We start from the raw sequence: 15,228 nt of genomic DNA, 5'->3' as shown, positions 1-15,228 counted from the left end.
TAGTCCCTTTGATATTTACACGTATTCTCTCTGAGTCACTGAAACTTATGGTCTGTAATGTGACTAATACTCTGGGAATATTTAATAAACACACATGAGCAATTACCACGAAGCTCATTTGAACATACACTTCCCCAACTTCTGCCCCTGAAAATACCTTGTACTAGAGTCCACCCAGGAATAAAAACAGACCTGGCTGCCCTCCCAGAGCAGGGACCTATAACTCCCCTTTAAAGGGTCCATTTTCGGCTTTGTTAATTAGGCTGACTTTATCAGGAGAAGCGGTCTGGCCATCAAATGTGCATGCAGATGCTAGATGGACAGGGAGTCAGCCAATGCCAAGATTTCAGGAAGAAACAGAAGGATGGCAGTCCCTCTGGCAATGTCTCATCCACTCCGGTGACCCATGGAGAATGTCTACCCTCCCTGCACCCATCTGTTGATGACAACTAATTATCTGAAACTCTTTTGGGGTTTCCATCAGGAAAATCCTCAACTCTAATTAAAAAGACAGGTAAATCAGAAATCTAGGCCCATGATCTAGATTAGAATATCTTCCTCAAGTATTTAGAGGAAGATGAAGATAACTAAAAGTTGTCTAATGTAACATAGATTCCCCTGTTTGTTATTTGGTTACCAAATAGCTTCCTGCTACCAGGTATAGCAGATTAATATATACTATTCTAAAGTTGTAATACCTTTTTTTCATTTTTTGAGACACACTGACACTCTGTAACCCAGGCTGGAGTGTAGGTGGCGTGATCAGAGCTCACGGCAGCCTCGAACTCCTAGGCTCAAGGGATCCTCCCACCTCAGCCTTCCAAGTCCAGAGGTGTGTGCCACCACACCTGACTTTTTTTTTTTTTTTTCAATTTGTAGTGACAGGGTCTTGCCATGTTGCCCAGGCTGGTCTCAAACTCCTAGGCTCAAGCAATCCTCCCGTGTTGGCCTCCCAAAGTTCTGGGATTATAGGTGTCAGCCACTGTGTCTGGCCCTGTAATACTTAACAGACAGTATCACGTAATTAAACCTATGAGACTGGCTTTAGCAGGCAAAATTCAGAGCAAAGGAAAACTCTCATGAGTCAAAATATGGTCTTCTGCTCTGTGTCCAATAACACATGCTTCTCTGATATTTCTCTTGACACTTGGTAGTGCAAGTTCTACTTAAGAACACAAACCACTGAAACATATAAAGCCCTTTCCTCAGTTATATAACGAAACACAGAACTGTAACCATAATTTATTATCACAAAAAATATAAAAAAGGAATTTACATATTTTTAAGATTTGTATTAAGTAGCAAACTGAATGGAAGGGCAACTGAAGCAAAGTTTCACCAATGCCTGCAGCTATTTGCCAAACACACAGCTTTGTATCATCCAACAACAAAATGTTGCTCATTATACCATGAGCCTAAATTATACTAGACCAACCTTGTAATTTTCCATCTATTCTACCTTCTTAAACCTACCTTTCACTATAGTTTATTGTGCAGCTACTTTAAACTCTTCATTCGATTGTAAGCTTCTTGAGGATAATTCCTATGTTTAGTCATTTCTCAATGTCCTATGCATCCAGCACAGTGATTTAAACTCATTGAGATGTCTGCTACATTGAACCATGTGAACAAAAACAAATCACAACTGAAACCACCTGCAAGAAGCCAGTCACAAAGAATCTTTCCTAAAAACTGTCTTTAATATTTTAAATTTCATGTTTTCCGGGTTGGCCTACTTCAACAACTATCAGTACTAGTTTATTCATTTCCCCCTCAAACTCATCAAACCAAATACACGATATTTGTAAATTTTCCTGAGTTTAAATTACGCCTCAATAAAAAAAAGTAATAAAATTTTTAAAAATAGGTAGGTAAAAATTTCCATTATTGAGGTTGTGCAAAGAGGATAAGTATTAACCTTTAAAGGCAATAATTTGGTGGAAATCATTAGAAAATATTATTTTTCTTATCTTCTAACAAGTGAACTAATACAAAAATATGGTTTAAAAAAACAGCTAATCAAATTTATCCCACCCCCTTCACATAATCCTGTCTGCCCAAGATAATTAACAATCTTAACTTTTCTCTCTGATTCTGCTATATCAGTTGCTATGCCATGCTGGAGATGTAGCAATTAGAGCTTGGAAAACAAAGGTGCAGGAGTATGTCTTCTTGAAAAAGTTTCTTATTTCTCCCATTTTTTGGTCATTTGTTTTACTCTCATAAAATAAAACCAAGATATTTGCCCCTTCTCATTCCCCCAACCCTTTACTCCAGAACTCTCCTGTGCCAGAAATGCATTTATCCTGCCCTGTCCTCCCCTCGCAGCCTCCAAAGGCTGGCAAATTGTCCCCCACGGTCCCCGTTTTCAAAAATGCAGCTGGCTGTAAACAGGTCAGTCTATTTGTATGGGGATTTCTGCCTAAATGCCTTTAGCTAACACTGCTGGCCTAGCTTATGATAGCAGTGTCCTTCCAGTGGCTCAGTTCACATCTTTGTTCAGTTCACATTCACGTTCCAGTTCACACAATCCTTCCTTTTCCAACATACAGGTACCGTTTGGGAATTGTACAAATAAGCAAAATGAGAAAACCAAGGTTTAGAATGACCTGCACAGAATTACAAAGCCAACAATGAAGGCAGTGGTTCTCAATCCTGGGAGTCACCACAATCCCCTAAAACTACAACTGTTCTTACTTAAATCCTTGTCCAAACACATCTAAACATGAAAATACAGTCTCCAGAGAATGAAAAACAGAAATGTCCTTGTAAAATCAAATTCTCAGGGATGAATAAAGAATGATTATTATCTATTGGAAATTCTAGCACTGATAACCTTTAATAGTCGTGAACTTAACAGAATTGGCCAGATTCGGAAATGGTTTTTATTTCATTCAGACTCCTAAAACCTAAATCCATTCCTTTATTTGGTTCTACAGATTCAGTGTAGAACTCTAGGGGAACAAGTGGATTCTCATTATGATATAACTTATAATTCTCCATAGGAGAAGAAATCAAATTTTATAGTATTCACAACCAAAAAGCATATGTCTAAAGTGATCTGTCTCTGCACACTGTGCTTTGATATTAACGTAAAAACAAGAATTCTAGCCTGGTGTGGTGGCTCATGCCTGTAACCCCAGCACTTTGGGAGGCCAAGGCGGGTGGATCACTTGAGATCAGAAGTTTAAGACCAGCCTGGTCAACGTGGGGAAACCCCATCTCTACTAAAATTACAAAAATTAGCTGGAAGTGGTGGCATGCGCCTGTAATCCCGGCTATTTGGGAGGCTGAGGGAAGAGAATCACTTGAACCCAGGAGGTGGAGGTTGCAATGAGCTGAGATCACACCACTGCACTCCAAGCCTGGGCCACAAAGCTAGACTCCGTCTCCAAAACAAACAAACAAACAAACAAACAAAAAAACCCAAAACCAAAAAACAAGAATTCTTTCAATGATCTTGAAACATTTCACTTTTTACCAGGAGGATGACACAGTACTGGCCAATTACAATATGACAATCCCATTTTCTCATAGTTCTATTGTTTCTTTATAATTATTCCAGTTGGAATTCGTTATAACTTACATGAGTACACTGAAAATAATTTTCTTTTTAAGTGAGGAAAACAGAACGAAAGGAAAAAGAAGAGTGCTAGAAATGTTCTATATCTTGTTCTGGGTAAGGTGGTCCCTGCAACCATTTCTATAAATATGTAAAAATTCATTGAGCAGTAGCCTTAAAAGTTGGACACTTTACTGAATGTAAGTCATGTTTTTGTAGTAAGATTTTTTTAATCTTATTAAAGATTTATGGAAAAGATGAGGAAGAAAAAAATATAAAGCCAGGAATGAAGGCAGCATTTGAAATTCCTTAAATTCTCTATCATTTATTACACAAATATTTTTTGAGCACTTTCCTTTATTCCAGACACAGTGTAAGATGTTGATGATAAAACTATAATTAAGACACAGTCACTGGCCACATGGTGTTAGTAATCTAATAATGGAGAGAGACAAGTGAACAAGAAATTACAATACAGTGTGTGATGAGTATTACGGCAGGAGTAAGCTCAGGGAGTTAGGAACATGCAGTGGGAAATCTAATTCGGCTTAGGAGAGCCAGAGATCGCAGACGGCCATTTCATCCACATAATATGACACATGCTGAAACATAGCTAACATTTATTTTGTAAGGTAAAAAGATCTGTCATCATTTCCTTCTCTTCTCTGCACTTCTAGAAGCAATATTAAATTTAACGTTTTTGTCTTCATTATGAGATACACTAAAAGTTAGATCCTTCATATTGTCTCTAAAGTAATGGTCACTCCCTAAAAATAAACATGGGAGCAGAAGTCAAAATAACTCAGGTTATGAGACACTTTAGAATGATGCACATGGGTTCTGAAGCAAACAAGATGCTCCAAAGTAAGTTAACAGCCACTGTTACTTAAAGCTTTCTTTAAAGAAAATTCTGTATGTGGCAACTTATCACAACAAAATAACAGAGCTTCATTTAATGTTGAAATTAACCTCTCCCTCCCATTCAAAACAACTTCAAATGCTTAGTGTATGATACAAGTAATTTAGGAAAATTTTGTTTGTTCAAAACAAAATAATTGAATTGAATATGGAATTAATTATGATAAAGATAAGAAGGACTGTTTAAAAAACAATAAGTCCTAGGCGTGGTGGCTCATACCTATAATCCCAGTATTTTGGGAGGCCAAGGTGGGTGGATCACTTGAGCCCAGGAGTTCGAAACCAGCCTGGCCAACATGGCAAAACCCCACCTCTACTAAAAATACAAAAAATTAGCTGGGCGTGGTAGCACATGCCTGTAGTTCCAGCTACTTGGGAGGCTGAGGCAGGAGAATCGCTTCAACCTGGGAGGCAGAGGTTCCAGTGAGCCGAGATCACACCACTGCACTCCAGCGTAGGCGACAGAGTGCGACTCTGTCTCAAAAAATCAAAAAACAAAAAACACCACCACCAACAAAAAACAATAACAACTAAGCTAACTCTGGGACAATTCATCTCCATCTCCCAAAGTCCCAAACATGTGAAAGCGGGAACAGAGAATCGTAAGATAATTAAGCTAAGCCTGGCATGGGATGTGACCAGGTAGTAACAGAGCAGCACACTTCTCATCCTTGTTTTACACCTACATCCCCATGACACATGTTTACGGACAATGTAACCTACTTTGCTCTAGAGAGCAGCAAAGTTAATAAAGAATCTATAGGTTGCTCCTGACTCCATCGCCTACAAAATGGTCAGTAAAGTGGCTGGCAAACTATTTCCTTCACAAATCTGGGACAGATACATACTCAGAAAGTTTATACAGTCTCAGGTCACGAAAGACAAAGATACAAATGAGGGAATATTTATAGACTCAGATGATAAACAAGACAAATGGCTTTACCTGTCAGCCTTCATCAGAAGGTTAGGCGGGAGCTCAAGGAGCTGGTTGTGTTGCACATCCAAGACCTCCACCGAGGTTCTTTCTAGCCTTTCAGGCAGCCTTGCCAACTGGTTGTGTCCTGCCAGTAGTTTCCGGAGACTGCTATTACAAAATAAGCTGTATAAAAAGGGACAAAAGACCAAAAAATGAAAAAGAGTAAAGAATACTTAAAATTACCTCTCCAAAAATCACAAATTCACTTGGAGCAACTACAAATTCATTTTAATATAAATTCAAACTTGAAACTATTTGTGTTTCAATACTTTCTATACTCAAAAAAAGGAGGAAGGAAAAAACTATGTAGACAAATATTGAGCAAAGAAGCTCTACATAGCAAAAAACAAGTTCTATAGATGTACGCACTGAAGAGATCAGTCTAATCTTGTTAGGGTCACAAGGCAAGCTTTCAAAGGCTGCATGCTTCTCCAGAGTAGGGCTTGTATCTTGTATTGTCCCAGAATGCTGGGTGCTTTACCCATAAGAGATTCTGAGTAAACACAACTGAGCAGTCTTTACCTACAGGATCTGCATTAAATAAAGGGTTCTTCAATCAAACTTTTACAAATGTCAACTGAGAAAATGTTATGTTTTTCCTCAGTTGTATTTCACAATCCTAATTATTTCTTCTTTGCCTCACTTCCCTGGCTGTATGTCTGTTTTTTCTAGCTTAATCCTAGACCAAGGTAGAGACTCTCTCCCGAAAGAGCAGCATGTACTTAATCCACTGTTTTCTTGAGACTTAAAGAGCTGTTTGGAAGCTTGGCTGTGTTTCTTGTAAAGGTCACCAGAACCGTCAGAGATGATGAATACTTGTTAATCTAATGTAAATCTACATTATGACCACTTCAGACTTCTCCAACATTACAGAGAATAAAACAGGCCCTGGGTTTAAGCAGACATCTGGGGGGTGGGGAAGAGTGAGGTTACAATTTGCATCCTGATCACTTTAGATTAAGAATTAATTTATCAATCTGCCTAATTAATAAATTAATTTATTAATCTGCTGTCAAAGAATGAGGCTTCCTCATCCACCTCCTGTTTTCCACCATTCTGATCTCACTCACAAATGCCCACAATTTTTTAAAGTTAATTTTTAATTAACACAAATTAGCATACATTTATGGTGTAAAACATGTTTTAATATACGTATACATTGTGGGATGGCTAAATCAAGCTAATTATCATATGCATTACCTCACATATTTATCTTTTTTTTTTGTGATGAGAACATTTAAATCTACTCCCTTAGCTATTTTCAAGAATACAAGACATTGTTATTAACTGTAGTTACAATGCTGCGCAATAGGTCTCTTGAACTTACTCTTCCTGTCTAATCCAAATTTTGTATCCTTCAATCCACAAGAGTTAAAAATCCCCATAACATTAGGGAATAACTTTATTCACTTTAAATAGCAAATGGAGTTTCTTTGCTCACAAAGATGCTAGCAACCTGTCTCAACCCTGTGACACCACAGGCCCCAGTTAAAGATCCCCGAGTTGGCAGGTTTAGCTATCAGTGTGACAAGACAGATTATCCAGGCCAGATTATCTATGCAGTTACCATTACCACAGGGCAGTCTCTGTAATGGTCACTCCAGCCTATTAGCTCAGCATGTGGTTCATCATATATATATATATCCTTTACCACATAAATAACTAAAAGGTGATAAAATCTTTTATCTTTATTTTTCCAAATAAAAAAGATCAACTATAGGATGAGTACTGAATGCTAATTATTGGGTTTAGTTCAATTCTTTTGGGTACTGTCTAAACATTAAAATACTTTCTTTCCTTTTTAATACATTTCCGTCTCTAATAATTTCTCTTTTGTCAAACTCCTTTTTTTTTGTTTTTTTGAGACAGAGTCTCACTCTGTCGCCCAGGCTGGAGTGCAATGGCGCAATCTTGGCTCACTGCAACCTCTGCCTCCTGGGTTCAAGTGATTCTCCTGCCTCAGTCTCCAGAGTAGCTGGGACTACAGGCGTGCACCACCACGTCTAGCTAATTTTCATATTTTTTAGTAGAGACGGGGTTTCACCATGTTGGTCAGGCTGGTCTTGAACTCCTGACCTCAGGTGATCCGCCTGCCTCGGCCTCCCCATGTGCTGGGATTACAGGCATGAGCCACTGTGCCTGGCCCTGTCAAACTCTTTATATACCTTACTTGGATAGACAAAGTATGAGTATTAAATCAATTTTAATGAATCATTGTCTTGCCTGAATTTTTTTTTTTTTTTTCTTTTTAAGAGGCAGGGTCTCAGCTCCGTTGCCCAGGCTGGAGTGCAGTGATGCAATCATAGGTCACTGTAACCTCAACCTCCTAGGCTCAAGCAATCCTCCTGCCTCAAGTCTTCCAAGTAGCTGGGACTACAGGCACACACCACCATATCTAGCTAATTTTATTTTTTGCAGAGATAGGTTCTTGCAGTGTTGCCCAGGCTGGTCTTGAACTCCTGGGCTCAAGCAATCTTCCTGCCTTGGCCTCCCAACGTGCTGAAACTACAGGCAAGAGCCACGGTGCCCAGCCTTGCCTATTACATCAACAACAGGGCTCATACAGAGTTTGCAATTGAACAACACTATAAACAGAAAAACAATGCATACTCTTTTTGTCCCACATGTTAAACACACACAAACACACACACACACACACACAAAGAATACTGTTTAAATTCTTTAACAATAGAGCATTTGGGATTTGCATTGAATAAGCATTTGTTTAGATTCTCAAAAAGCCTGTTCTGATACAGAACAAATTAAAGATCAACGAATTTGGGAGGAAAATTGGATAAAATGTCAGTTATCTTGCATTTGTTTGTTTATATATATAATATATAAATATATGTTAATGTATAATATATACAAATATAAAATATATATAAAATATATCTTTGTAGCCTTCAGCAAAACAGAGAACTTGGATGCCAATGTGCTATCTGTGGGATTGAGGGGTGGAAGGCGGAAAGAGAACAGAGAAAATAGAAAAGGCTAGGTGTGGTGGCTCATGGCTATAATCCCAGCACTTTGGGAGGCTGAGGCAGGCGGATCACCTGAGGTCAGGAGTTCAAGAACAGCCTGGTCAACATAGTGAAACCCCGTCTCTACTAAAAATACAAAAATTAGCTGGGCATGGTGGTGCATACCTGTAGTCCCAGCTACTCGGGAGGCTGAGGCACGAGAATTGCTGGAACCCAGGAGGCAGAGGTTGCAGTGAGCCAAGATCGCACCACTGCATTGCAGCCTGGGCAACAGACTGAGACTCTGTCTCAAAAAAAAAAAAAAAAGAATAGAAGGAAAGAAAATAGAAGAAAAGATAAGGTAAAAAATTTTTTTCAACGAATTATTTTTTTTTTCCTTACTGTTTTCATTTTTCCTGTTCCTCTACTAAAAGGGTCATGCATGGACACACACACACACACACACACACACACACACACACACACACACACACACACACACACACCCTCTTGTTAATGGTGATGGCTGCAATGGGTCACTTAAATGCTCAGTCAACATAATATTCTAGGGCAGAAAGCACTTTCAAATGGATCGTATTTACAGGTAAAATGTATTGCTGCAGAACATAATGAAATTAACAGAGCTTGTCAGGGATGAAAATATAACTCAGATTTCTTTAATAAGAGCTACATTCTAACACAGTGTTATCAAATATAAGCCACATGTAATTTTAAATTATCTAATAGCCACATTAAAAGAAAGAATAAAAGAACAAGTAAATGAATTCTCAGAGTATTATTTCATTTAACCCAGAATATACCCCAAATATTAACGTGTAATTAATGTACACTATTATTAATATTTTACATTCCATGTATATTTTACACTTACAGCACTTCTCAATTAGGACTAGTCACATTTCAGGTGCTCAACAGTCACTTGGCTAATGGCTGGCTGGGGGCTACCATACTGGACAGCTCAACTCTAACATGTTTACTAGGCTTACCAAGCAAGTATATCTTCTGGGTAAGGAAACAGGAATGGTGATCACATACCTTTAAAGATTGTGCACTAAAGTACACAATCTTTGTGTACCGTTTTTTTGGAGTAAAGTAAAAGTTTACTCCAAAATGGTGACATACTTCTATAATATTTTCACTGATGTTTTTGACTACACATAGCTAAAAATAACTGACTTCCTCTGTTCAGTGACTGGCTGAGAATGGTGGAAATAATAAGACCTGGGTTGAGGCAGCCACAAGTAACTATATGAATTTGTTAATTGGAATTAATGGATACACAAAATTCAGTTCCTCAGTCACATTAGCCACATTGCAAGTGCTCAATAGCCACAGACGGCCAGTGGATACCATACTGGCCAGCACAGATGCAGAGCACTTCAATCATCACAGAAAGTTCTACAGGACAGCACTGGATAGACTCTTGGTTACTAACTGCATGGCTAGTCACTAAACGTCCACTAATATTTTGGACCATGATTAGTCAACTTGAAAATATCTGTCTATATTTACAGACAATAGAAGTCATCGCGTGGCTGTTTTGCAAATCCTGCCATTAAAGTGAAAATTATAAAATAAAAATAAGAACATATTTAAGAGAGAGAAGGAAAGAGAAGTTCTTGAACCTTCTACTCCCAAATTTCACAACAAGAAAAAGAGAATCTAGTTTGCTCTTTCTAGGTTTCATGACCTAACCATCTTTTTCCCCCCTCAAAGTTAAAGGCTAGGGAGAACAAAAGGTATTTATGGTTAAAGTAGACATGTTAAGTCAATGAACAGACGTGGAAGATTCTGAAAGACTTAAGATTCCAGAAGTGGGCCAATCATATTGTTTGCTTCAAAGATTGTTTTTGGCTTACTTAAAAATTTCCACCAAGCACCACTGCCTGCATGGTTTTGAAAAGTCTGGCTGAGAGTCAAAGCCTCACTCTACTCCTCACTGCACTGCATGAAGCAAGTGTGTAACTTGAAGACACCACATGGGGTAAAAGACACCATATTAGTTTTTAAAGCAAACTCTTTTAGGCTTATGATACCAAGTTAAACACTGAATCAGCAATTTTTAAAATTGCTCATCTATTGTGAGATCCTCTCATTTGATCTGTAATACTCACCGGGCAGGAAGTTCACATATTTGATTATGACCAATATCCAAAACTTCTAGCTTTCGGCTTTCACATACCCACTCAGGCACATTTTCTAAGCGGTTCCTAAATGCAAGAACATAAAAGTAATTGGTTGAATTTGTCCTCAAATGTGGTTCTAAACTCAAATTGATTACAAAGAATAAATAAAACCTCAAATAAAATACAGAAGTACCAAGGGCATAAATCGAAAGAATGTGTGGATTCGCTTTTCTCTAGAAGCAAGATGAATTGTGATAGGGAGAAGAAATAAAGAAAAAGTAAGGAAGAGGCAGAGCACAGTGGCTCACGCCTATGGGAGGATCACTTGTGCCCAAGAGTTCGAGATCAGCCTGGGCAACATAGCGAGACTCCATTTCTACAAAACATAAAAAATTAGTTGCTCATGGTGGCATGCACCTATAGTCCCAGCTACTCAAAAGGGTACAGTGGGAGGACTGCTGGAGTAGAGGAGTTCGAGGTTTACAAGTGAGCTATGATCTCATCACTGCACTCCAACCTGGGTGACAGCATGAGACCCTATCTTTAGGTTAAATTAAATTTTTTAAAAAGAAGGAAGGACATAGTTACATAGTCTGTATCATCTCTAAAGTCTAAAAAAACAGTCTAGCTCCAAATTTACTTTCCTAAAGGGTCTATAGACCTATGCCAAGTTCAGGGAGAATATGTGTTATATTGAACATAAAAACACACAAAGTCAATGGCATATCATAGTTTTATTTTCAAATTTGTATTTTTACACTTAATATTAAAATAGTTCCCAACTCCAGCTGTCATCATGAAACCACAGCCATGGATAAATGGGAAGGGAGAGAAACAGTTTTAAAATGGTGGCAGTGAAAAGTTCACTGACAGTTAAGACTCAGAATTAATTATTTAAAAACATTTACTTGGGCACTAGATGGTAATTACAGTTACTATAAAAAAGAGAACTAGGCCAGGCGTGGTAGCTCATGCCTGTAATCCCGGCACTTTGGGAGGCCCAGGCTGCAGATCACCGGAGGTCAGGAGCTTGACACAAGCCTGACTAACATGGTGAAACCCTGTCTCTACTAAAAAAATACAAAAATTAGCCGGGTGTGGTGGCACATGGCTATAATCCCAGCTACTCAGGAGGCTGAGGCACGAGAATCATTTGAACCCGGGAGGCGGAGGTTGCCGTGAGCCAAGATCACACCATTGCACTCCAGACTGGGCAACAAGAGCGAAACTCTGTCTCAAAAAAAAAAAAAAGAGAGAGAGAGAACTAAACTAATGGTGTCTTTAACTATTAAATGAATTGATCATTACTTAGATAAACTACTCTATTTGAATGTGTCCCTAGTTACACTGGTTAGCTTTTTACTTTCTTTTTAAAATACATAAAATGATCAGGCACAAAGAATTTCAAACAGTATGTACATTATGACAATTCTTTATACACAGATGAGTAATTCTGTGAAAACATGATGCTTGGGATAAGAATTATAAGATATTACAGCAAAAGGAAAAATAATTTTGATGTTAGGGTGGTGGAATTATGCACTATTTATGTTCTTTAATTTTGCAATTATATCTACTCCTCAATTAAAATACAGAAATAGAAGGAATTATTTTCTGCTTAGTGTCTGTATAAGCACATACAGTTCTGGATTTGAAGCCCTAAACATTGACATGCTCATTTTTTTTTAATTGTTAATATCTAAAACATCTCAACAGGATAGGGGATTGAAAGTATTCTTTAGTAAAAACAACCCCAACATACAAAAATTAAAACTTCTGTAAGTGATAAAATAACTTAGAACTTTGCATGGAGGAACCTGACCTAGTAAACACTGTGATAGGAGACAGCATGGGAGATGGATGAGGTAGTGTGTTATAGTGAAGATTCTGGGCATGAGAGTGGCCACAGGAAGATGAATTATCATTTAAGAGGCAGAATTCAGAGACAAGCATGACACAAGAGTTTCCAATTCAGTCTCACTTAGGGGTTTCAATGGCTACCATTTGCTGATTACACTGTCTTTAAAAAGTAGTTTAACTCTATGACTAATTCTTGAAAATACATCTGGGCCGGGCATGGTGGTTCATACCTATAATCCCAGCCCTTTGGGAGGCCAAGGCGGGTGGATCACTTGAGGTCAGGAGTTCCAGACCAGCCTGGCCAACATGGTGAAACCCCATCTCTACAGAAATACAAGAAAATTAGCCAGGCATGGTGGTGTGTGCCTGTAATCCCAGCTGCTCAGGAGGCTGGAGCAGGAGAATCATTTGAACCCAGGGAGTAGAGGTTGCAGTGAGCCAAGACTGCGCCACTGCACTCCAGCCTAGGCAACAGAGCGAGACTCCATCTCAAAAAAAAAAAAAAAAAAAAGAAAAGAACTGTTCAAGATATTTATATGCATCCATGTACGCAAATCCCATTCCTATACTCTTCCTATACTGCTCTTATTCAAAATGTGAAAATAACATTTGGGGTTGCTGGGGGGTGGGAGGAGTGGGTGGGGAAAGAAAACTAATTAGGTAATGTCTGATTTAAGTTAATTAAATAAAATTATCTGATAGGTAGTAGGAAATGCATGAAGCACTACTCAAAGAGTTTTATGATTTTATAATTATATATTTATAATAAAAATTTAAATGTAATATTTTCCCAATAGCTAAATACTGACACATCTTGCATAATTACGATTGAATATATTATTAAAATAGCTAAGCCTGTGTAATCTCAAGATAAAAGGCAAAATTCTGTACAAGACAAATCATACAATAGTTGTGATTAAAAAGCATGGTGACTGTTAATAAACACACCAGAATTTAAGCCCTGAAATGAGTTAACAGTTGTCACCTTGAGTGGGCCACAAACTCCCTATGTTTAGAACATTTTTGTGTATCTCCTTTGGAATTACCTTCCAAATGAGTTGCAATTTTAAAATTCATTGTTAAAAATGTTTAAGTTTACGTGGTACAAATACATACTGTAGACACTGTCAAGCCTTTGTGCCTTCAAGAAAAAGTCTACTATAATATTTGTGGGAACCGCAATAAATATAATACACTGCAGAAGCAAATTACCATAAAAGGTAAAATAGTTAGCATATTCAAAAAGGAGCTAAGAAAACCAAGCAGGTTGTAGAGAATTTCTATTTTGATAGGCTTTGTCACTATTTCCTAAGAATTCTTAGCGAAGAGATATATGTCTAAACAAGGGGGGTAAGAAATCAAAAGAAATAAAGCACTTAAAAAATTAAATCATCCTAAGACTTGGCAGAGTTTGAAAGAAAATTTTGAAAATAAAAAATAAAATTAACATTACTTCAGGGAAAGACACAAAAATATGATTCATATAATGAAAAGAGTTATTAGAGCTTTAAGCCATACGGCCCTCAACTCACTCACCTTTCAAGTCCAAATGTGGTGTTCAAATTGGTGCCCACAGACACTTTGATGCTCTGGTTTGAACTACAAATGTATTTTAATCAATAGATATATATAATTTTAGAGGATAAAGTAAAAATCATTAATTTTTTAGCATTTACCTTGAAAATATTAAAAAGTACTTGTGCATAAGCTCAGACAGAATTACTAAATAATTTTCTAGTAGACTCTAGAGGGCTCTAAGACTTGACTTCTTACCTTGAAACATCCATGTAGGACAGATAATTTGGAACTGGGTAAACATCAAGTTGAACAAGTTCTAGGAAGAAAAAAAAAACCCACAAAGACATTACTATACAAATGACATAGAGACTCTTTTTGTATATGGAACGTCATTACTGTGCTTTATTCTCTATTGTTTGTTTAGTTTAGGAAGTACAATACATCATTTGTTTAACTTTGAAAGTGCAGGAAAGTAAAAAAGAACTTTTAATCACAAGATCTTCAGAGATTGAAATACATCATGCATTCTAATTTCCTACCTCTTTGCTATCCATTTACTGTTGCTCTTATTGTTATGCAGGCTGTATCACATCTGAAAGATTAACCACGAGTACCATCCTTTTAAAACCCAAGGGTCCTTCTGTAAAACCAAGTAATGCTTCTTGTCTTTTGCCCTCATCACCTTACTGAAACAGCACTCCAGTGGGTCACAAATGACTTATTTTACTTAAATCTGAAACACTTCCTGAACACTTTATGAAATATGACACCACTGTCCCCTGTCACTGTGTTTCTTGGACAAGAGTAGTTTGTAAATGTCCTTCTGCTTCTCTAAACAATTACCAAGTAATTCACAGGTGCAGCTCCTATCTGGTTGCCCAGTCTGGCTCCAGCTAAGTGTGAGGGGCTTGTAAGTTGACCTTTGGTACTAGCACTCTCCTCTCTTCCAGTTACCTTACTTCCCTGGTTTCAGGTATCACCTCTGAGCAGGTAAGTCTCAAATCAACATATGTAATCTTGACTACAAGTTCCCATTAACCCACATGAAGCCCATCACAATAACTGGGATTAGTGGAGTAGTGGATTACCCTCAACCTTCTTCTATAAATGCATTCTGTACACACTATTTTCACATTAACTGCCTTAAAGCATCACTTCCATCATGTCTCCTCCACTTTAGAGTCTCTACTGGTTCTCTATCGCTTACTAAGCTAAGGGCAATGCTTGACCATCTGACAAAAGCATGCATCCCCTAATTACTTCTATGGGTTCAGAATTCCCTAT

General features: G+C 37.8%; 1 protein-coding gene across 1 annotated transcript in view; it reads right to left on the bottom strand.

Moving 5' to 3' along the window:
* The window catches only part of PHLPP1 (PH domain and leucine rich repeat protein phosphatase 1), a 260,131-nt gene that overhangs the window by 54,940 nt on the left and 189,963 nt on the right, over positions 1–15,228 (bottom strand). Inside the window, exons 8-10 of the mRNA XM_031003733.3 lie at positions 14,200–14,260; positions 10,555–10,650; positions 5,424–5,579 (exon numbers count right to left, since the gene is read on the bottom strand). Of these exons, the coding sequence (XP_030859593.2) occupies positions 5,424–5,579; positions 10,555–10,650; positions 14,200–14,260 (313 nt within the window). The remainder of the gene's footprint in view (positions 1–5,423; positions 5,580–10,554; positions 10,651–14,199; positions 14,261–15,228) is intronic.

Source organism: Gorilla gorilla, chromosome 17, assembly GCF_029281585.2.
Source record: "Gorilla gorilla gorilla isolate KB3781 chromosome 17, NHGRI_mGorGor1-v2.1_pri, whole genome shotgun sequence".
Taxonomy (NCBI): Eukaryota; Metazoa; Chordata; class Mammalia; order Primates; family Hominidae; genus Gorilla; species Gorilla gorilla.
This window is presented reverse-complemented; position numbering and strand designations above follow the sequence as displayed.